Raw genomic sequence first — 23,756 nt, forward strand, 5'->3', positions numbered from 1 at the left:
TGGGTGTGTTTGGTTTCCTGGCCAACTTCTAGCCTGGGTAATCTTAGTCTGCCCTGCCAAGGCCCCATGATGTGTTTGTTTGCCTGGTCTTCTTTGAATTGGTAAGGGTACCCCTTTGAGGCATTTCGTCGAACAAATGGCAGTGGTAGGCGTGCTAGAAGAGCACGGGGCACAGCAGAGCAAGAGGCGGCCAACAGCAGACCACGGCGGCACAGCAGAGGAAGGAGAAGTCGCTATTCCCGACGGTGAACCCAGCCTCCTCCTCCGGGCTCCGGCGAACAGGAGTCTAGGACACGCAACGCATTCACTGCTGTCGCCCAGCAATCTCCGATTAGCCCATCATCATCAATAAATGAAAGAGAATCCTCTACCCAAGATTTCAACATCTCAACATGGCTAAAAAACCCACCAAAGCTTGCAGGGAAAGCTGCAACACACACACCAACCTAGCACTAGCAGTAGCAGCACACGCACCCTCCTAGCAAGCAACGATGGCGGCGAGGCTTGTCTCCGTCTCCGTTCCCCACCTCCTCCTCCTGCTCGTCGTTGTCATGGTCCTGGCCGACTCTCGCGTGGCGCTGCAAAGCAAGGCTGAGGACGCCAAATCGGACCACGTACGACGGACATCTCCGTTGCGCCATCTCCACCTCCCCTCCGGCACCGAGGTGCTTCGCGTTCGGGGCGGATGTGGATCCCCTGGATGGAGCCGCAGCCGCCCAGGACCTCGCGGGCCGCACAGCCTCGTCGGTGGAGACGACCGCAGCCGCCTAGGACCTCACGGGCCGCACCCGCCCGCTTGAGTTCGCCGGACCGAGCCCTCCTTCCATCCGGCCTTCTGCGCCACCGCCGCTGGAGAGGCGCCGCCCGTCGAGCAGCGGGACGAGACGGAGCTGGCTCCCACCGCGGACTCCAACGGGGCCGCCGTCAAGGCCGAGGCGCCCGCCGTGAATCCCGAGCTCCCGTCGGCGCCGGTGCCAGTCCCGGCATTCCGCGACTCTGCGTATTTCTGGAGGTGAGCGAACTCAGCCGAGCGCTAGCCAGAGCCTGGCTCAGGAAAACGACCGATTCGGTCGTTCAAAGCTGGGTCAGGCTAAAGGGATACGGATGGCTAGCCCTAGCCTAACTTATTTCCAGCCAACTAAATAGGTTAAAATTAACTCTACAGAGTCAGGTTAGAGGTTGACCACCCAATCAAACACACCTATTATGTCCTGGCCATAGGGAGCGACACAGCCACCTTTGGTCTTCCTAGGCGTCACCATGTTTCGTCTCTCCTTCCTAGCATCACCATCTTCACAACTCTCGAAGCTATGCAGATGTTGTGGCTACATCTACACCAAATGAGCATGGTGATCCGCTGCCAGCTTCGACTAATCACCATCCTCGGTGTGCTATAAGTGGTTGTCATTGTCGCGCCACGCATGGATAGTCCACTCCGAACCTTCAATTTATGTTTGGGACTCTGAAGGAGTTGCTATTGTTGAATATTATATGGGTTTAGGCCTATATTTTATTTAATAAATCAATTAATTATAGGCCCATATTAAATGTTGTGGTACAATATAGCTTTAGTCCCGTATGAGATTTTGACTGATTGTTGACTCAACTTAAATACGATATACACGTGTGCACCTATAGAGAAGTTGAAAGAGGCTAAAGACGTGCCACACTGTGGGGGTATAACCCTAGTTACCCATGACAATGGACATAGGCCGCACCATCAGGGGAGGTCCAGCCCATAAGATCAAGGCCTATGGTGCTCAGCTCTGGTCAGAGTGCACCACAAGGCAATCAGATGACATCTTGACGATGAAGGAATATTTGTTCGGATATGATAGATATCGTATTCTTTGTAAATACTTACCATGTAGCTGAATAGATGTAGACCTAAACCGACATGAAACCTACCCTCCAGACTATATAAGGTGGGTAGGGACCCCCTCAAATGCATCTCATATCCAATACAATCCACCAAAGACATAGGACGTAGGGTATTACGTCGATCAGACGGCCTGAACCTGTCTAAATCGCTGTCTCTGCGCCCGTGTCACCATCTGGTTCCTATTACGCGCACCTCCACCAATCATCTACTACCGTGGGTATACCCCTCGGTAGACTGCCGACTAGATTTCATCAACAGTGACGTGCCAGGTAGGGGGTGTGCATGCTGATTCCATGGCCAACCAGATGGTCAAATTCCTGATATCCATGATCTTCCCTGAGCCAGGCCAGTCGTTCATGATTGGATCCATAACCTAGATTATCAACGCCGATGGCAACGGAGAGATCGTGAAGGCAATGCAGGATAATCCTGCCCCGAACGTGTCGGCGTTGATCACACCAGCGCTGGCACCAGAAGTTCCAATCCCGGTTCCTCGCCGAGTTAGGAGATCCATTGATTAGGATGATCTGATTGCATCTGTTGATCGGGTCACCAATGGCTTAGCCAAGTGCTTGTCTCTCGTGGAATCAATTTTAAATCAATCTACCAACGGGGACATGACTCCTGCACTCCAAGGTCACCACGCCACTAATGCCGAGCACCTTGCTTGTGCATGTTGTTCGAGGTGGCAAGATGAAGATCTGGCGATCATGGCAACTCTGGACGGGCGTATCGTTCAACACCGACCGCTCCTTGCCCCAACGGAGAACATGCCAAGGCCCTATTCTTTTGGGCTAGTGGGTGTGGATCTGATCTGTTGGGATGCCCTGCACCATCTTTTCGCCGACCACACCAAGCGCAGCTACGCCAACGACCTCTACCAGATCGACCTCCCTGAGGCCGACTAGCCTGCGCCAATGGTAAACATGGTGCAAATCCGACAGCTTCCGGATGAAACGCTCCATACAATCCTAGAGGAAAGCCCCGAGCCATATTCCGAGGGCTCTACTAGCATCTCTCCCACCTTTCTCTCCAGGATTTGGGAGAGAGCTTTTCATGGTTAGCCACGACAGTGTTGCTGTCGATGGAGAAACCAGTGTCCAGCACCATGAGCGCGAAGCCTGGGACACTGATCACCAACGACGTCGTAATGAAGAAGCAGAAAACGCCACCCAAGCCGCTAGAGGTGGCCTACCGCCTCTCGCTCGTAATCTCCAACAAGATTTCCTCATGGTGGACAACCAGCAAGTGGAGCAGACGTCGAGCGCCAATCTGGCTATGGCCACCCATGAGCTAGCTAGACTCCCACCAACGCCGGAGGTACTCAAGATTCAAGCACTTCTTAAAGCAGCTTAGCTCTATTTCAATGACATCTGGAACCTAGTTTTGTCTTTTTCGATCGCATCGGCTCACAGTCCAAACCCCTATGGCTCTCGCCACGAGGGGGGAAGCTATTATCATAGTGGCCAGATCGTCCAAGTGGGGTCCAGGGGCAATGTTGCTATCAACCCTGGATCACAAGGACCATGAAATCAGCATGGCCGACCAGCTCGTGACGCCAACTAGGAGGTTAATTAACCCCTGTGCGGTGACGTCTGCGACCGTATCAACGCCAATCTCGATGCCCATAATCGCATCAAGAATAGTCGTGCCTAGCGGCATCAGGCAGAACTCCAACGCCGATAGGAGTACGACGACCAACATGGCAACCTCGTCGGCCTCCGACCACTCCCCGTAGTCGAACCGACGGGACCTCACCCTTCACAGCAAGGCTGCGAGCTGTATAGTGGCCTGCAGGCTTCAAGGTCTTCGGGGTCGATCCATACGATGGCAAGGCTAATGCCGAGCAGTGGATGCAGCTCTACGAGATCGTCGTACGTGCCGTCGGGGAAAACAGCGATGTAATGGCAAACTATCTACCTGTTATGCTCTTCCAATCTGCCAATAATTGGCTTATGGGCTTGGGGAAGGACTCCATCGAATCTTGGGATGATCTTAAGAGAGTTTTTATTGAGAATTACATGGCAACGTGTCAGCAGCCTGGCATGAAGTATGATCTAGAGAAACTCCATCAGATGTCTGGGGAACCTTTGCGAAGCTACATCCGATGTTTCTCGAAAACAAGGAACACCATCCCCAACATCAGGGACAGTGAGGCCATCTCCGCTTTCACCAGAGGACTCCATCACCATCAGGAGCTGCGCTCCAAACTTTACCGCAAGAGGCCCCAGGCCATCGGCGAACTCCTCAAGCTTGCAAACTCATATGTAGACTCTGAAGAAGCTGATCGGCAGTTCAAGGACGACGTTGCTCATGCTTCCCGCTCGGATCACCACCCATGTCGTGATGATGATCACTGTGAAGAATGACGTTATGAAGATCATGGCAGGCGCTATGATGATCATGAACGTCGTCATAATGATAAGCAGAGGGATCAAGGGCTGCACAACCATGTCGCCATCGGTTGGAAAACTTCATCAACAACGTAGAGCAGCCATGCACTAAGCACAATTTCAATGCTGCCTATGAAAAGCTCCTTGATGGTCCGTGCCCAATTCACAAGGATAGCAAACACACCATGCGACAATGCTATGGCATGGCCAAAGATTTCCATGATGAGGAGCAGAAATGGTAGCGACGCAAGGACAACGAGTTAGACGACAGCAAGGGGGAGGAGCGTCCTAAGGATGCACGACCCGCTTTCCAAGATGCCAACAAGACTATCACCACAATCTTTGGAGGGTACGCCGCCTCCAAGAGCAAACGCCAGCAGAAACTCACCGCTTGGCAGGTCATGTCGATCACCAAGTACGACATGGTCGCTGATCCTAAATATCTAGACTGGTCTGAGTACCCTATCACCTTCAGTAGGGCCGACTAGTGGGTGGATATCCCATACCCAGGGCGTTTCCCATTCGTGTTAGATCCCACCATCCGCAATGTGCGGTTCAAGAAGGTCCTCATCGATGGTGGGAGTGCCCTCAATCTCCTCTTTGGCAGGTTAGGCCTCACAAAGGACGATCTTGTCCCTATTGATTCTCCATTCTAGGGGATTGTACCTAGTAGAGCATCCCAACCTTTGGGGCAGATCACCTTGCCAGTCCAGTTTGGCACCGCCGACCACTTCTGTACTGAGTACGTGAACTTCTTCATGACAGACTTTGACACCACCTACCATGCCATCCTTGGCCGACCAGCTCTCACCAAGTTCATGGCCGTGCTCCATTATGTCTACCTGGTGTTGAAGATCCTAACAGAACAGGGCGTTCTCACCCTGCGTGTCAATGTCTCCACCGCCTACGACTATGAAAGAAAAGGACTCGCCATCGCTGATGCGATGGATCTCTCGGCCAGAATGGAGGCTTGCAACACTGACTCCATGTAGGTCCCAGCGGAGGAGCAGGCGATCCTGACTCAGGAGCCACCTCAGTCTATGACTAAGTCTAAAGACACAAAGGAGGTTGAGCTCGTGATTGGCGATAGAAGCAGGACGATCCGGATTGGGGCCCATCTCGACCCCAAATAGAAAGACACGATCGTCAGCTTCCTCCATAGAAATGTCAGTGTGTTTGCATGAAACCTGCTGACATGCCTGGCATTCCTCAAGAGCTGATCGAGCACTCCTTAAACATCTCACCGACTGCCAAACTGATCAAGCAAAAGCTCTGACGATTCATGCAAGACAAAAAGGAGGCTATTAGGGCAGAAATAACTCGGCTATTAGTAGCCGACTTTATTAAAGAGGTGTATCACCTGGAGTGGCTCTTTAATCCAGTCCTTGTACGAAAAAAGAATAATGAATGGAGAATGTGCGTTGATTACACCGATCTCAACAAACACTGCCCTAAAGACCCCTTCGGCTTACCTCACATTGACGAGGCCGTAGATTCAACAGCCGGTTGTGAGCTCTTGTGCTTTCTCCATTTCTATTCTGGTTATCACCAGATCTCCTTAAAGGAGGAAGACCAGATCAAAACTTCATTCATCACACCCTTCGATGCCTATTGCTACACCACCATGTCCTTTGGGCTAAAAACGCTGGTGCCACCTACCAGAGGGCTATCCAGCGATGCCTCTAGGACTAAATCGGGAAGAATGTCAAGGCCTACATCGACGATGTGGTAGTTAAGTCTAAGACTGCTGAAAACCTCATCACCGACCTCGAAGAAACTTTCCAAAACCTAAAGAAATTCCAATGGAAGCTGAATCCCACTAAGTGCATATTCAGTGTTCCATCTAGTATACTCCTAGGCAACGTTGTTAGTCACCATGGCATCGAAGCAAATCCAGAGAAGATAGAAGTAGTTACCAAGATGAAACTATTGACATGCATGAAGGATGTCCAGAAGCTAACATGATGCATGGCGGCTTTAAGTCGTTTCATATCCCGATTGGGTGAAAAGGGTTTGCCGTTCTACAAGCTGCTCAAAGCTTTGGAGAAGTTTACCTGGATGCCTGAAGCCGACAAGGCCTTTGCCGAGCTCAAGCAATTCCTCACAACGCCTCTAGTCATGATGGCACCACAAGCTGGTGAAACCTTATTGATCTACATCGCTGCAACCAACCGTGTCGTCAGTACTGCCATCGTCGTTGAACGAGAAGAAGCCGGGCACGCCTATAAAGTTCAATGCCCTGTCTACTTCATTAGCGAAGTCCTAAATGAGTCTAAGGCTCGTTATCCTTAGTTCCAGAAGCTATTGTATGTTGTCCTTATTACGTCCAGGAAGCTCCACCATTACTTTGAGACATATCAAGTAGCAGTGGTTACTGAGTATCCATTGGGTGACATCCTCTGTAATAAGAAGCCAATGGACACATCATTAAATGGGCGGTAGAGCTCGGCACGTACTCCATTGATTTCAGGAGCCGCCAGATGATAAAGTCTCAAGTGCTCGCCGATTTCATCGCCAAATGGACCGACATGCAAGCTCCTGTCTCAGCTGACCGACCCGAGCACTGGGTCATGTACTTCGATGGCTCCCTCAACCTTGACGGTGCTAGGGCAGGTATATTTTTTATTTCTCCATCAGGGGATCACCTTAGATATGTCCTCCAAGTTCATTTTCTAGCCTCCAATAACGCTGCCAAGTACGAAGCTTGTCTCCATGGTCTCCGTATTGCTGTCAAACTTGACGTTAAACGCCTCTTGGTATACGGTGACTCTGCACTGGTCATTAATCAGATCAACAGAGATTGGTCTTGTACCAGTGACAAGATGGATGCTTACTGCTCGGAAATTAGAAAGTTGGAGGGCAAATTCTATGGCATTGAATAGCACCACGTCGTACGAGATTAGAACCAAGCAGCCGACCAGCTATCCAAGCTAGCGTCGACTAGAGCCGAGGTCCTAGCCAGTGTCTTCATCTAGGATCTTTAAACCCATCCATGAAGCAGGAGCAAGCAGTTCACAAATCTTCCCCTACCGAGCAATTGGTCCTGGTAATTCCCGTATCGAGCAGTGATTGGCGAGAGCCTTTTATCAAGTACTTGACCACTACAGATGTACCGGCTAACAAAACCGAGATGGAACGCCTAATTCGCCGCAACAAGCATTACGTGCTAGTCAATGGCAAGCTAATGCAGAAGAATGCAAAGGAGGAATTGCTTCAGAAGTGCATATCTCAGGAAGAAGGAGTGGCATTGCTTCAAGAAATCCACACTAGATCCTACGGCAACCATGCAGCCTCTAGAAGTCTAGTCGGCAAAGCTTTCCAAGTAGGTTTCTGTTGGCCATCAGCAGTCGTAGACGTCGAAATGCTTGTCCGACAGTGTGAGGGATGCCAATTTTTCACCAAATAGATCCATGTTCCAGCTCAGTCTCTACAGACGATTCCCGCCTCTTGGCCATTTGCATGCTAGGGACTAGACATGATTGGGCCATTCAAGAATGCCCCTGACGGATTCTGATGGGTTTATGTCGCTATTGATGAATTCTCCAAGTGGATCGAGTACAAGCTGCTCGTCCAGTCTACAGCAAAGAAAGCAGCGGAGCTCTTCAACGACATCATCTATAGGTTTGGGCTACCGAATAGTATCATCATCGACCTTGGTTCTACATTTACCGACAGCGACTTCTGGGATTTCTGCGAGGATCGGTGCATATCCATTAAGTATGTATCGGTCGCGTACCCCAGGGCTAATGGCCAGGTTGAGTGAGCGAACGACATGATTTTAGACACCCTAAAGAAGAGGTTATATGAGAAGGATTAGAAACATCTAGGCAAATGGCTCAAAGAATGACCAGCTATGGTCTGGGGACTAAGGACCTAGCCCAGTCGCAACACTAGAGTCTCCCCCTATTTCTTGGTGTTTGGATCAGAGGCCGTGTTACCCGCCGATGTCGCTTTCCGAGCACCAAGGATAGAGAACTATGATGAAGAGAACAACGATTAGGCACGACAAGATGATGTCGATCGACTTGAGGAAGAACGCTTGGTCACATGTGTTCAGACGACCAAGTACCTGGATAGTCTGCATAAATACTTCAACCACAATATCCAGGAGCGATCCTTCACGGTCAGTGACATGGTACTCCGTAGGAAATAGAAGACCGACGGGATGCACAAAGCTATCTTCACCTTGTGAGGGTCCATACATTGTCAAGGCCGTGACCCGACCAAGATCCTATAGACTCTGTGATCAAGATGGCGTAGACATCCCTAACTCCTGGCACATCGAACACCTCAGACGTTTCTATCCTTGAGACATCCTACTAAGATATGTACCCCTTATATATTTATGCATTTCAATAATGATTTTCTCCATGATGTTTTCTCCATTTGTTGTTTTCTCCATAATTTTCCTCCAATTATCTTTTGTTTTTATCCATGCTAAACATCTTTAAGATGATGCATTCTATTGCCATTCGATTCGCCAACCAACCACGTTCTCATTCGCGCTATCTAGAAGTAGTCATGTTCTCGATTTAGCACCTAAACGTGCATGGGTAGTAGCGCTCTACGTCATGGGCAGTCAGCAGTGGCTCCTTGGTAATGCCTATATTCCTAAGTGTGCATAGGAGCTAAGCTCTTTATGCCATGGGGTGTGGAATAGCCGGGTCTGATAATAAGATAAAGGACTAACAATGCATCGTTAATATTAAATATTAACACTTTATACGTACTAAACACTAAAATCTCATTTACAACTGCTCGGCATAATGTTGACAAGCCTGTTACATTCTAAGTTGTCATGGTTCATTGCTAGCATCACCGAACAGATCCATGTCATCTGCCAGTTTGATCGCCGAATCGAACACCTCCTCCTCTAGCGTGGTGATTTGCTCATCGCTCAGATTTCGGGCAAAGCCACCGTTGATTTGTTTGAGCTTCTCCAAGGGGTAGACTGACCAGACAACCGCTAGTGCATGGCCCGTGGCAGAACAAGCGACACCACGAGTATAGTGCTTGAAGTTCTTCAGCGTCGACTTGGACCTCTCCATGATGATGTCCGGCCGTGGTGCACTGTTGGGCTCTGGCACTTCTTGGTCGATGAGATCCAGCACGGGGTTTATCCCATTGGAGATGGTCTTCAATGTTTCTTTACTGGCCTCTAGCCGAAGCTCGAAGTCGCGGAACTATGCCTGACTATTGGTTCGGATCACTACAGACAAGAAGGGCAATCGTCTTAAACACGTTTCTCATAGCAAGAGGGGTATTGACATAAGGAATAACTTATGGTTTAGTTCTTCAGCAAGTTGTTTTTATGCCGTCAGAGCTTCATCTCTTTCTTTCTCTGCTAGCGCTTTGACTTCATGCGCTAGCAGAGCATGGGTCTCTACCTCCACCTTGGTATCACGTGCCAGGCGTGCTTCGGTCTCTGCTCGCTTCTTCGCTTCATCAAGCTCTACACCAATGAAAGATTACTACCAGCGTGGCCAAATTGAGGATATGAAAGCAATACAACATGGGGCCTAAGGCCTTACTTTTCTCCTGGTCTACGCTATTGCCTAGCTGATTCGTTAGCTCCTAGTTCTCCACCTCTAGTTGCATCTTTTCTGCTTGCAACTTCTCTCGGTCGGCGTGCGCTTTAGCCAGCATCTTCTCTAGAGTCTCCATAGACTCATGCAGCCTCTGGTTCTTAGCAATTGATGGAGCCGCCCACTTTAGCTAGCGTGCGTGGTTCTTAGAGATCTTCATTAGCTCCTATGGCAAACAACAGTTAACTGGCATAATCTCCAACTTCAATTGGTCGTGTAGACTAACATACTTCAATCCGACCGGACACTGATGCTAGCACCGCCCTGAGCTCCTTCACATACTCGCTCGCCTCCTCATCCTCCACCACCTCCATCATATCTCTGTGGCATATGAAGGTCCGTAAAAGCTGAGGAGGAGGATCCCAGGTATTTGGCATTTCGCGCTCAATTTCTTCAATCACCTCTGGGGACTCCCTCGCCTGCCTTGGTGCCCGATTGGCTTGTGGTTAGACATAGGGGCCAAGATCCATCACTGGCGTCTGAGCTCAAGGACTGGCCCTTGGCTCTGGGTGACTAGTCGGCTCAGTAGCAACATCTTCATTCATTTGCTCTGGGTGCTCAGGGACTTTGGCTTGGGGACCAGCCTGGTTTTTGGGTATTTCTCATGGTTCTTCTAGCTGTCCCACCCTAGCACCCTGAGCATCGGTAGTCGTGGCACTCGGATCGATGTCCTACTGTGCATCGCCATTGTCGATTGGGTGAAGTTCCTCGGTCGACGCTTCCCTACAACATGATATCATATCATCAATACTTCCACTTTGGTTATGCTTGGACTAAGTCTGGGGCAGAGACACTTACTCGTTGGATCACCTGCGTGCATCTCTGAATGACTAGGGCTTGTTGGAGCTCCCTTGTCCTTCAGTTGCTGGAACGAATCTTGAGAACACTAGAGGCGGCCGGTTCACCTCCGGCGCTTTTGACCTCGCCACGGTGGCTCTCCTAGCCAAAGCCCCTCGTCTAGGCTCGAGGACTTTGCCCTGAGTGGATCTCTGGTTGGCTGCGCCTTGGGCTAGCTAGTCGGAGGCTCTAGAGGTCGATGTTGGGGTGATCATCCATGCAGCTCGTTGCTACAGCGTCTCACCTGCGTCTTCATCATCATCCGACCAGTCTGTGATGATTTATCGACGTGCCAAAGGTTCTCTAATCGAGATTCCACCACTCTTGCTTGGTGGCAGAGTGTTTGGTTTTTTCTTCTTCTTCACCAGCTCTGCTCGGGCTGGTTGTTTCCCACGCGATGGCTGTCGACGCCTGGGAGGTTACTCCAACACGTCCTTAGATGAGGACGATGAGCTGCTCTCCAAAGGAGGACCGGCCGGAGCTTGGGTTGCACGGGCATCTTGTAGGATCTCTAGTTAGCCTAGACGGAGGGGGGATGAATAGGCCTGTCAAAACAAACACTCATACTTTTATCAAATTCACCCAGCGGCACTGCCGCTCTGGAGGGCGGCACTACCAGACTATGGCACTGCCGGACCAGAACAGCGGCACTACCACACCTGCAGATAACTTCAAATCACAGTTCAAAATCCATGAACAAAAACTTAGATCGGAGAAATTTCCTAGCTTACTGCAGGTATGACAATCACAGATTAAGAGCTAGAAGTGGTAGGAACACTACACAGAAGTAGATTGACTAGAAACCCTAGAAATCACCTCAACCACAATATGTCATGCAAGTAATATAAATCAAGCACACACAATGATTTATCTTGTGGTCCGGCTCGCCACCAAGGCTTGCCTACCTCCACGTTGTTGAGGTTAGCCACTAAGGCTTAGAGCTTTCCAACACTTCCTTGTTCTCAAGTCAAGAGATTAACTCTTGAGACGAGGGGTGAGTTTACTAGCTTCAAGAGATGGTTACAAATCTCCCGGGGCTGACACACAAGTTGGCAAGCTCCATGGGCGATGCTCTTGCCGGCTAAGAGCCAAGCTCCTAAAGTAATAAACACAACCACCGATCAAAACATGAACGAAGTGCTCTTTAGAGTTGGGGAATCAATGGAGCTGCTCTCTAATTGAGTTTTGGACCCTTTTCCCTTAAGGATTGATGGGGAAATCAATGGATTTGCTTGGGGGATTGATGTCAATAATGGAGGGAGAGAGAGACATCTCATGCTCTATTTTGGGCGTGCTCAAGTGAGGAAGAATAGGTAGAGAGCCATTGAGGAGGAAGGGGAGAGGTATATATACCCCTTAGACCCCAACGGTCGCCGCACCCAAGGGGTCTGGTGAGACGGAGCCCATGGCCTCGAGGTCGGGCAAGACAGAACCCAAGACATCAAGGTCAGGTGAGACGGAGCCCATGACTTTGGGCGAGCCAGAACCCACTTCCAAGGGGTCAGGCGAGATGGAGCCCGCACCCAAGGGGTCAGGCGACACGGAGCCCACGGCCTCGAGGTCGGGTGAGATGGAGCCCGCGGCCTCGAGGTCGGGCGAGATGGAGCCCACGACCTTGGGGTCGGGCGAGACCTTTTAATATGTCTCGAGCCATCCGGGGAAGTCAGTGTGGGCGCTAACTTCCTTGTGCCATGACTCAAGTATGGCAGTGCCTCTCTTCAAGTGCGGCAGTACCACACCACACAAGACATCAATGGTAATAGTGAAGTGTAGACTGTCTTGGCTATAAATCTGAGGATGCATGAGGTTGTTTGAGCACTTGGTAGCACATATTAGCTTAAGCATTGTGTCCCCCTTTATAGTATGACTTTTCCTATACTCAAATTCAAAATATAAAAGAATTTAAACCTCCTTTGAGTTTGAAGCCATCTACATTTATAATTGGGGGCTCCTCCGTTTTGTTTAGCATCCTCGAATATAAATTTCATGCTTGTCATCTCGATAAATCTCATTAGTTCTCTAATTGCGTGGTTATTATCATGAAAACCCATAATTAGGGCTTGATTGCACTTTCAATCTCCCCCTTTTTGGTGATTGATGACAACACAATTAGAGCTTACAAAAGATATGAAATAAATACTGAAATTTTCGAGCCATGGGTGTAGAACCTCCCCCTAAGTATGTGAATAGAGAATTGAGTTCTCAAATTAGCATAAGAACCCAAGATTCACATTTTAGTGAAAGTGATGGGGCTCCCCCTACATCCATGCTCCTGTGGGGTGCTGCATACTGTGTCAGGTATGTAAAACGTGATACAAATGACAGTTTATGCACAACATGGTTTGCTGTTGTAGCTGGGTGTGGCACTGCCGCACCAGAGCGTGGCACTACCGCACTTGCTATAACAACACAGATCAGAACAGACACCACACAACATGTGATGCATATAAAGGTATACGTTCTAGCACAATTGTATCACAAGCGACAGCATAGATTAATATATGTCCATATCCCACCCATATATAAAGTACTTAAGTAGCATTATTACATAAATAGAGTTTCTAATGGACTACTCTAAACGGATACAAAGACTACTCTAAACGGATATGAACATGACTCTAGCTACAACAACCTCCTCTCCATGGCATCGAAAAAGTTGTTGACCCCTCCAATTTTCTCCCCCTTTTGGCATAAAGCACCAAAAAGAGAAAAAAAGAAGAAAGACCAACACTCACTCCTCATCCTCTTGGATCATGTCCCAATCAACATCATCCCCCCTAGCAGCTCCACTAGCACCTGCAACGTCCTCTCCACCATCATCATCGTCGGAGGAGGAAGAGGAAAACACCACCGCCCTCCCTTGGCGATGAGTGGTCAAAATGTGGCGCTCACGCTTGGTGCTCCTCCTCATGGACTGCAAGGTGGATCTCAAACTGGTGTGTGGATCAAGCTCTAGCTGCTCCTGCTCCTCCTCCTCCTCCTCATCCTCTGAATCTATCTCAGAAAGACTAGGGAGGTTATCAAACCTTGGTGGTGACTGAACTAGAGAAAGAGGTGGCAGCCCAACATGCTCTCTAGCCTCCCGATTGGTTTCATGATTCTCCAACCGGTCCTGATATGCGGTCCTTGTTGCATAGGTGCATGTGGTGAAGATGGCCTTGATCCACTTCCCAAATTTCTCCATCTTCTTTTCCTTGCAAGGCCTAGATCAGGATGATTCAGGCACGTCCTGAACTGATGGAGAGCATCTCACTGCTCTGCTAGCACCTGCCCCTTGGGTCTTCTCAATTTTGTAGATGGTGTGAAGACCATCTTTCTCAAATCTGTAACCAGAGACCCTCTCAATCATAAACATGAGATAGGGGACATAGGGTATCCCCTTTCTCCCATCCTCCATGGCGTTCCTCAGCTCATGCCACATGAAGCGAGGGACATTAAACCTGTCATCTCCAGGAGCAAATATAGCAAGCACATTCCTCACATATCCATTAAGATCAGAAGCTGCTCCATCCTTGGGATTGATAGTGTGCCTGATCAAATTGTTTAGAATGCAATAATAGTTCTTTAGGCCACTGCTTTTCCATCTACACTTCTCCTATCAATCCACATATAGGCAATATCAGTGTAGATGCTATAGAAGAAAGTGGCATGAAACTGGGCTAGTACTTCCTCATTCCAATTATATCTGAAGCTCATAATATCAGTGAGGCCAAACAACTCACAAGGCTTGATCACCTTAATGAATTCTGGCTTATTCTTTGCCTTCATCTCCTCCCAATCAACATACTGCATCTTGACAACTTTGGATTTCTTAGAGTTGAAGTTCACAGATGCATAGAAGTTGGAATTAAACTTATTCCAAAACCTGTAGTCTATCTCCAAATCCTTTGGCTGCTCATAGGGATTATTCTCACGTGCTTCCTCCAACATCTTCAGCTTTCCCGCATAGTTGAACACGGGATGAGCATTTGTGTCAACAGGACGCCTCATGGCTACATCCTTAGAATACTCTCTGATGTAGCTCTTGTCAAACTCCTCACGATGGGGTGCAGTAACTAGGCAAGCACCTAGAGGAATGGTGTGGCCAACCCTCTCTAGATTCTCCTCCTCCTGGATCATTTGATCTCTCCTCCCCCTATCTTTGGCAACATCTCTGCCTGCTACACTGCTGCTACCCCTTGTGGTCCTACCACAACCATGACAAGGCATTTGCTTGTCCCGAGGCTCTATCATCTTCCTCTTTCCCCTTCGGTCATCATCACCTCCACGGATTGAGGAGGAAAGAGATGAATAGGCACCATCCACGAGCTAGGGCTGCTACTAATGATGACATAGAAGAACAGCAGCAGGCCACGGCAATGCCAGAGGTGGTAGCGTGGCTGGACAGAGCGGCAGCGTCGCCTGTGCATGCATGGAGGAGAAGAGAGGCAGCGGCTAGGAGATAGGAGAGGAGCTAGGGCCAGGTAAAATTGGTAGAAAAGATGGGCCCCCACGGTAACGGCTAATATGGGCCAAATTTCTAGTTGAAATTCAAAGTACGGCACTGCCGTAGTCCACACGCAGCACTGCCGTAGGGCTAGCGTGGCACAGCCACACTCCCCGAACCATCAAGATTTAGCTACTAACTAAATACCTATCTATATATAGGATATGGACACATATCTTAAGCATGCTATGATCAGCAACAAATAATCAATACAATCAATGATCATAATGCACTTGTTTCTTATGATAAAATATTTTAAGCACAATATTTATACTTTTGCAATTCATTTCTCCTATCCATGCTAGTTTATCAATCAAGGTGTGCTATAGTTCAAACCACGTTACGAGAATCAAGTATATTTAGCTCACTACGCAAAGCACAAAACCTTGACTCATCAAGAGGCTTTTGTGAAGATATCGGCTAGTTGCTTTTTGGTGCTCACATGGTGAATTTCAATATCTCCTTTGGCTTCGTGGTCTCTCAAGAAATGATGTCGGATGTCTATGTGCTTAGTTCTTGAGTGGCTTATGGGATTGTTGGCTAACTTTATGGCACTTTCGTTGTCACACAAGAGTGGGATTTTAGTGAAGTGACATCCGAAATCTTGAAGGGTTTGCCTCATCAAAAGTAGTTGAGCGCAACATGCACCGGCTGCAACATACTCGGCCTCGGTGGTGGAAAGGGCTACACAATTTTGCTTTTTAGAACTCCAAGATACTAGGGACCATCCAAGGAATCAACATGTCCCTGAAGTGCTTTTTCAATCTACTTTGCAACCGGCATAATCGGAATCTAAATACCCAAGTAGATCAAACCTAGAGCCCTTAGGATACCACAAGCCAAGGTTAGGAGTGTGTACTAAATATCTCAAGATTCTCTTAACGGCCACTAAGTGACACTCTTTCGGGTTAGCTTGAAATCTAGCACACATGCACACACTAAGCATAATATCGGGCCTAGATGCGCACAAATAAAGTAGAGAGCCGATCATGGAGCGATATACCTTAGTATCCACGGCTTTTCCTTCATCATTGAGATCGAGATGTCCATTGGTTTACATGGGAGTTTTGATAGGCTTGGCATTCACCATGTCAAACTTCTTGAGCATATCATGGGTGTACTTTGTTTGGCTAACAAAAGTTCCATCCTTCACTTGCTTGATTTGAAATCCAAGGAAGAACTTCAATTCACCCATCATGGATATCTCAAATCTCTTGGTCATGATCCTACTAAATTCCTCACAAAAAGAATGATTAGTACTACCAAATATTATATCATCGACATATATTTGGCACACAAATATATCTTTGCCAACTTTGTGAGTGAAAAGGGTAGGATCAGCTTTGCCTGTTTCAAAGCCTTGTTTAAGCAATAATTCCTTAAGGCATTCATACCATACTCTTGGTGCTTGCTTAAGCCCATAGAGCGCCTTTTGGAGTTTGTAGACATGGTTGGGAAACTTTTGATCTTCAAAGCCCGGTGGTTGCTCAACATAGACAAGTTCTTGAATAGGGCCATTGAGAAATGCACTCTTCACATCCATTTGATATAGCTTGAAGTTGTGATGAGCGGCATAGGCTAGAAGCATTCGAATTGCTTCAAGTCTTGCCACCGGTGCATATGTTTCTTCAAAGTCCAAGCCCTCTACTTGAGTGAAACCTTGAGCAACCAACCTTGCCTTGTTCCTTATCACCACTCCATTCTCATCTTACTTGTTGTGGAAGACCCACTTGGTGCCAATGATATTGGTATTGGGTCATTCCACCAAAGTCCACACTTGGTTTCTTTCAAAGTTATTGAGCTCTTCTTGCATGGCCATCACCCAATCCGGGTCTCCAAGTGCTTGTCCTACCTTAAGAGGCTCCAAAGAGGAAACAAACAAGTAATATTGACAAAAGTTTGCTAAATGTGAACGAGTTGTTACCCCCTTTCAAAGACTCCTAAGGATGTTATCAATGGGATGATCCCATTGTATTGTTTGCCTTAGCCTTGGATGCTCAATGGCCTCTTGTTCATCTTCTAGATCTTCATCATTATCTTACTCAAATATGGGTTGTAGGTTTTGTCCACGAGCTGGAGTCGAATCAGCTACTACTGACTGTGTAGGTGTGGCACTGCCGCCCTCAAGTGTGGCACTGTCGTGCTCTAGAGTTGCAGTAGGTGCTTGCTGCAGTGTAGCATTAGGTACATCAATGGAAATAGGTGCAGCAGCAACTTGAGGAACCCCACTTCAGTGACTTCTTCTTCTTGTGGTCTAATATCACCAATTACTAATTGCTTGATTGCTTCACATGGTGGATCCTCCTTTCCTACAACACTTGAATCAACTTGCTCTGCTTGAGAGCCATTAGATTCATCAAATGTCACGTCTACCACAATCTCAACTCTCCCGGAGGTTTTGATGAAGACATGGTAGGCATGCTCATTTGATCCATAACCAAGAAGAAATCCTTCATCAACTTTAGGTGCAAACTTAGAGGTTTTGGGTTTCTTGTTAAGTATGAAACACTTGCACCCAAACACTCTAAAGTATGACACCTTAGGCTTGTTACCGGTTAGAAGCTCATATGAAGTTTTCTTCAACTTCTTGTATAGGTAGAGACGGTTGATGGCATGGCAAGCGGTGTTGACGGCATCACACCAAAAGATGTCCAGCGTCTTGTACGCATCTAGCATTGTCCTTGTCATGTCAATGAGTGTACGGTTCTTCTTCTCTACTACACCATTTTATTGAGGGGTATATAGAGTTGAAAACTCATGCTTGATGCCCTCTTCATCAAGAAACTTCTTAACTAGAGTATTCTTGAATTTGGTCCCATTGTCGCTTCTCACTTTCTTGATGGGAAGACCGAACTCGTTTTGAGCTCTTCTAACAAATATCTTCACCTTCTCTTGAACTTGGCACTTGTCATGCAAGAAAAATACCCAAGTGAAACAGGAATAGTCATCAACAATAACAAGACCATATTTGTTACCCCCAATACTTAGGTAGGTGGCCGGTCCAAAGAGATCCATATGTATTAGCTCCAATGGTTGCTTGGTGGTCATGATGCTCTTTGGTGGGTGAGGTGCTCCAACTTGCTTTCCAGCATGACAAGCGCTACAAATCCTATCTTTCTCAAAGTGAACATTTGTTAGTCCAAGGATGTGTTCATCTTTTAGAAGTTTGGCCAAGTTTCTCATCCCAACATGGGCTAGTCGGTGATGCCAAAGCCAACCCATGCTAGATTTTGCCACTAAACAAGTCTCAAGCTTAGCTTTACTTTTGTTGAAATCAACTAAGTAAAGCTTGTTCTTTAATCGACCCGTAAAGACAATAGAGGAATCCTCCCTTCTAAAGACTTCCACACCCTTATTCGTAAAGAAACAATTGTAGCCCATCTCACACAATTGAGAAATGGACAACAAGTTGTAACTTAACGAATCAACATGTAATACATTTGTAATTGAATGATTAAGGGTTATAGCAACTTTACCAAGACCAATCACATCCCCCTTTGAATTGTCTCCAAAGACAATATTTTCATTTGAGTGTGTCATCGGGGAATATGATGAGAACATACTCCTTTCTCCGGTCATATGATTTGTACATCCACTATCAAGCACCCAACTTGATCCACCGGAGGAGTATGCCTACAAAACAAGTTTAGTTGCTAGACTTAGATCCCCAATTTGACTTGGGGCCTTGCATGTTAGCCACAAGAATCTTAGGAACCCAAATAGAAGTATTCCTATATATGTTGGTTTCCTTTCCAACATATTTTGCCACCACTTTCCCACTACTGTTGTTCCTCAAAACAAAGAATGATGTCAAGCTTTGTTGAAGTGCATAAGTCTTCGGTTGGTAGGCATACTTATTTTTGGTGGCCCACACTGATTCCTTAGGCTTCTAGAAAACCTGTTTCTCCTGGTACACTATAGGGGGTATGACCCCAGATACCCATGGCAGACCATATGGGCTACACCCCCAGGGGCGGCCTAGCCCACAAGACGAAGCCTTGCGAGGCATGACTCTGGTCGGCGCCTCCCGCAAGGCACCAGGAAGATATCCTGAAGATACTACGAGATCTATTGGGATACGTATGATCCCAAGATTCCTGTAATCTATTATTACTTTCTGGTTATCTCTCAGATCTAACCGACTTGTAACCCTACCCCCCGGACTATATAAGGCGGGCAGGGACCCCCTCCAAACTCACGCAATATCATACGATAGCCAATACAAACCAATAGACCATAGGAGTAGGGTATTACATCATACTGATGGCCTAAACTTGTCAAACTCGTGTGTCTCTGTTGCCTTCTTGTTCTTGATCACACGCTTCTCTGTCGATCAATCTACCTTCATGGGATACCCCTCAGAGGACTACTGATGATATTCTATTTATAGTTAGCGCACCAGGTAGGGGTGTGCGTGCTTTTTCCTTGTTGAATAAGATGGCTTTTTCCACAAGCTCTTTGTCCCTCCCGCAGCCCGACCAAATCTTCATGGTCAGATCCATCTCGTGGGTCATCAATGCTGACAGAGTCAGAGAGCTCATCGAGCTAGTGCAGATCGATTCTATGTCGATCACCCCAACACCTGCGACTACAGATCTGATCTTAGAACCGCCTCCAAGGTCGCCTTCATCAACAACTCATCGCCCGCTTCCTCACTACCAAAAGAGGTAGATCAACAATGACAATCTGATCACATCCATCGATCAGGTTGGTCTGAAGCTCACCGATTGCCTCTCCATCGCTGAATCGGCTCTAGACACTCTGGTTCAGCGCCAACCACCCTCCGATCCAGATCTGTTGGAGGCTGCTTGGGATACTCCAAGGGTTATGGCCCTACCCTTCGGGTTTGCCAACATCACCGCAACTTACCAAGATGCCCTAAGGGGTAGATTCGCCGACCAAGCTAGAGATGTCCATCCTCCCGCTGACCAGATCACCGACCAGCCTCCGCCGGCCATCAACATGCTACACGTCGGCCGATGCCCTAGAACATCCCTCCAAACCATCCTGGAGGAGAATCCAGACTTTGAGTCCCAGGGCTCTATGGAGACCATCACTGAAACCACCATCGAGCTACTTCCTCTCCCTCCTTTCTGCGGTGGTGTAATCTTCAACGTCAGCATCAACAACCCCCTTGGAATGGCAAAACCGAGGAGGAACGTGCCGCTCATGAGAACTAGAATGTCAACCATGCGTAGCGCCGAGCAAACAAGGATGCCCTTGCGAGGGCCGAGCAGTAGCTTGACTCGCAAGGAAGGCCACTCCAGCGCAACCTCAATGATGAGTTTGTCCATGTTGGTGGCCACAACGTCTACAAGACTCTAAGCGCCAATCTGGCAGTGGTCGCCAACGAGCTCGCCCAGCTCCCACAGACACCAAAGGTCACCAAGGTCACCGCCATGCTTAAAGTGGCACACTGTTAGGTCAACGAGATCCACCAAGATCGGAGACCTTCATGCTCCACAACCTCGATTCACCGATCAGCCGCGCAAAGATCCGATCACCACCCAAGTCGCTTCTCTGACCAGCACCACGACGACAGGCAACCCCTCTAGGATGGAGCTAGGGGCAACCGCATCGAACATCACCAGCAACCCCTTTGAGTGCACCTCAATAATCTTCGAGATGCACGACGACGTATCGACGAATGCTGCTTCGGTCACCATGAAGAAGAAGTATGCCGTCGCCAGGAGTACGAGCATGAATATGGTAACCCAGACTTAGCTCTCAAGCCGCTCAATGCCAGCAACACTGTAGACAACGGCGCCGCCAACCCTGAAGGGCCCCTAGCATTCACGAGGGCGCTCCGAACACTTTAGTGGCCCCATGGTTTTAAAATCACCGGGGTCAAGCCCTACGAAGGAAGGATGAACCTAACATAGTGGCTACATGCTTACACCACTGCTGTCCGTGTCGCTGGAGGAGACACTAGTGTAATGGTGAACTATCTTCCCATCATGCTCACACCAACCACCATGAACTGGTTCACAAGCCTTGCCCCGGACTCCATCGGATCTTGGGAAGAGCTAAAAAAAGTCTTCACCGACAATTATATGGCTACGTGTACTCGGCCGGGCACCAAGCATGATCTCAACCGCATCAACTAGAAGCCATCTGAGCTCCTCCATAGCTACATCAGATGCTTTTCCAAGATGAGGAATTATATTCCCAACATCACGGAAGCGGAGGTCAACACCACCTTCATCAGAGGACTCCATCACCACGAGCTTCGCTCCAAGTTCAACCGCAAGCTGCCCACAGGGATTGGCGAGATGATCACGACCGCCAACCAGTACGCCAACACCGAGGAAGCTGAGGTGCGCTTCAACGAGGATGTGGGCACTCAGCGCCCAACACGCCGCTATGATGACTGCCCCGACGACCGATGCCGCAACAACCGCCGCTACGACGACCGCAGTTACCATCATGACAGCGGCCGTGATCGGCCAGAAGGACCCAAGTCTAGTCAAAATCGCTGCTGCTGGCCAGACCACATTGTCATCACCATCAATGAACCCCACACCAAGCACAACTACGACAAGCAATACAAAAAAGATCCTCGACGGCCCATGCCCTCTCCACAAGAACGCCAGACATAAGATAAAGGATTGCCTTGGCTTGGCTAAGGAGTTCTAGGACAAAAAGCTAGACAACGACACCAACAATGGAGCCAAAGGCCGCCGACCACCTAGGGGTAATGACAATGCCTTCCAGGACCACGACAAGGTGGTTGCCACCATCTTCGAGGGCCTTGCCTCCACCGAGAGTATAAGAGAATGGAAGCTCGCCGCCCGGCGGGTGCTCATTGTCACTATGGAAGACACCACCGCCAACCCTAGCTATCGCCCATGGTCCAAGGTCCCCATCACCTTCAGCAGGGCGGACCAGTGGGCAAACATCCCCTACATAGGGCATTTCCCCCTCATCCTCGATGCAACCATCCAGGAAGTGCTTTTAAGAAAAGTGCTCGTCGATGGTGGGAGCGCTCTAAATCTCCTCTTCGCTGGAGCCCTAAAGGAGTTGGGCCTCGGTATAATAGATCTCACACCCTTAGACTCCTCCTTCTAGGGTGTGGTACCTGGCAAGGCATCGAAATTGCTTGGAGAGATCACCCTACCAGTACAGTTCGACACGGCAAGCAACTACCGCATCGAGCACATCAACTTCTACATCGCCGACTTCAACACCGCCTACCACGCCATACTTGGTCGGCCAGCTCTGGCCAAGTTCATGGCCATACCTCACTACGCTTATCTGGTGTTGAAGATGCCTTCGCCTACAAGAGTCCTAGCCTTGCGGGCCAACCTCTCTATCGCCTACGCCTGTGAGACAGAGAGTCTCGCTCTCACCGAAGACACAGACCTCTCCATCCAGATGGCTAGTGTGGTCACCGATGCCAAGATGGTGCCCACCGATGACCTGGAGATCCCATCACTGGAGCCTCCTCGTGCCTCCGCCATGTCCAAGGAAACCAAGGAGGTCGGCCTCGGCCTTGATGATCCCTCCAAGACAGTGAAGATTGGGGCTCATCTCGACCCCAAATAGGAAAGCACGCTCGTCTCCTTCCTATGTGCCAACACCGACGTGTTTGCTTGGAAACCTGCAGACATGCCAGGGGTACCGCGGAAGAAGATCGAGCACTCCTTGAATGTCTCGCCGACCGCTAAACCGATCAAGCAAAAACTCTGCCGATTCACGCCAGACAAGAAGGAGGCTATTAGGGTAGAAATAAAATGGCTCCTAGGTGCTAGATTCATAAAAGAAGTGTATCATCCTAAGTGGTTAGCAAACCCTATTCTTGTTCAAAAAAATAATAAAGAATGGAGAATGTGTGTTGATTACACTAATCTTAACAAACACTGCCCTAAACACCGTTTCAGTCTGCCTCGGATAGATGAGGTTGTAGACTCCACCGCCAGCTGTGAACTGCTCTCCTTCCTCGATTGTTACTCTGGCTATCACTAGATCTCCCTCAAGGAAGAAGACCAGATCAAGATGTCATTCATCACGCCCTTCGGTGCCTACTGTTACACCACCATGTCCTTTAGACTCAAGAACGCCGAGGCAACCTATCAAAGGGCCATCCAGATGTGCCTTGATCAACAGATCGGCCGCAACATCAAAGCTTACATCGATGATGTGGTCGTCAAGTCTAAGACCACCGACAATCTTATCGCCAAACTCGAGGAAACATTTGCCAACCTAAAAAGGTACCAATGGAAGCTGAACCCTTCAAAGTGCATCTTTGGAGTTCCATCCAGTATACTCCGGGGCTACATCGTCAGTGCACGTGGCATCGAACCCAACCCTGACAAGGTCTCCGCCATCACCAACATGAAATGGACAACATGCATCAAGGATATACAGAAGCTTACAGGCTGCATGACTGCTTTAAGCCGCTTCATATCACGCCTCAACGAAAAAGCGCTACCGTTCTTCAAACTCCTCAAGGCTTCTGAGCGCTTTTCCTAGTTGGAGGAGGCAGACACAGCTTTTGAGCAGCTCAAGTTGTTCCTAACAAAGCCTTCGATCATGATGGCGCCATGGCTAGACAAAACTCTCCTGATCTACAT

The 23,756-nt window shown here is 48.6% G+C and overlaps 2 protein-coding genes across 2 annotated transcripts; both read left to right on the forward strand.

Annotated features, from left to right (window-relative positions):
- The first annotated feature begins 7,405 nt into the window (after positions 1-7,405).
- Positions 7,406-8,038, forward strand: LOC136507329 (uncharacterized). Its single transcript, XM_066502091.1, has 2 exons — positions 7,406-7,597; positions 7,823-8,038. Exons 1-2 carry the CDS (start codon positions 7,406-7,408, stop codon positions 8,036-8,038), a joined length of 408 nt encoding a protein of 135 aa, XP_066358188.1.
- A 14,375-nt stretch (positions 8,039-22,413) lies between these two features.
- LOC136507331 (uncharacterized) lies at positions 22,414-22,728 on the forward strand. The gene has a single exon (XM_066502092.1). It carries the CDS (start codon positions 22,414-22,416, stop codon positions 22,726-22,728), a length of 315 nt encoding a protein of 104 aa, XP_066358189.1.
- The last annotated feature ends 1,028 nt before the right edge of the window (positions 22,729-23,756 follow it).

Source organism: Miscanthus floridulus, chromosome 15, assembly GCF_019320115.1.
Source record: "Miscanthus floridulus cultivar M001 chromosome 15, ASM1932011v1, whole genome shotgun sequence".
Lineage (NCBI taxonomy): Eukaryota > Viridiplantae > Streptophyta > Magnoliopsida > Poales > Poaceae > Miscanthus > Miscanthus floridulus.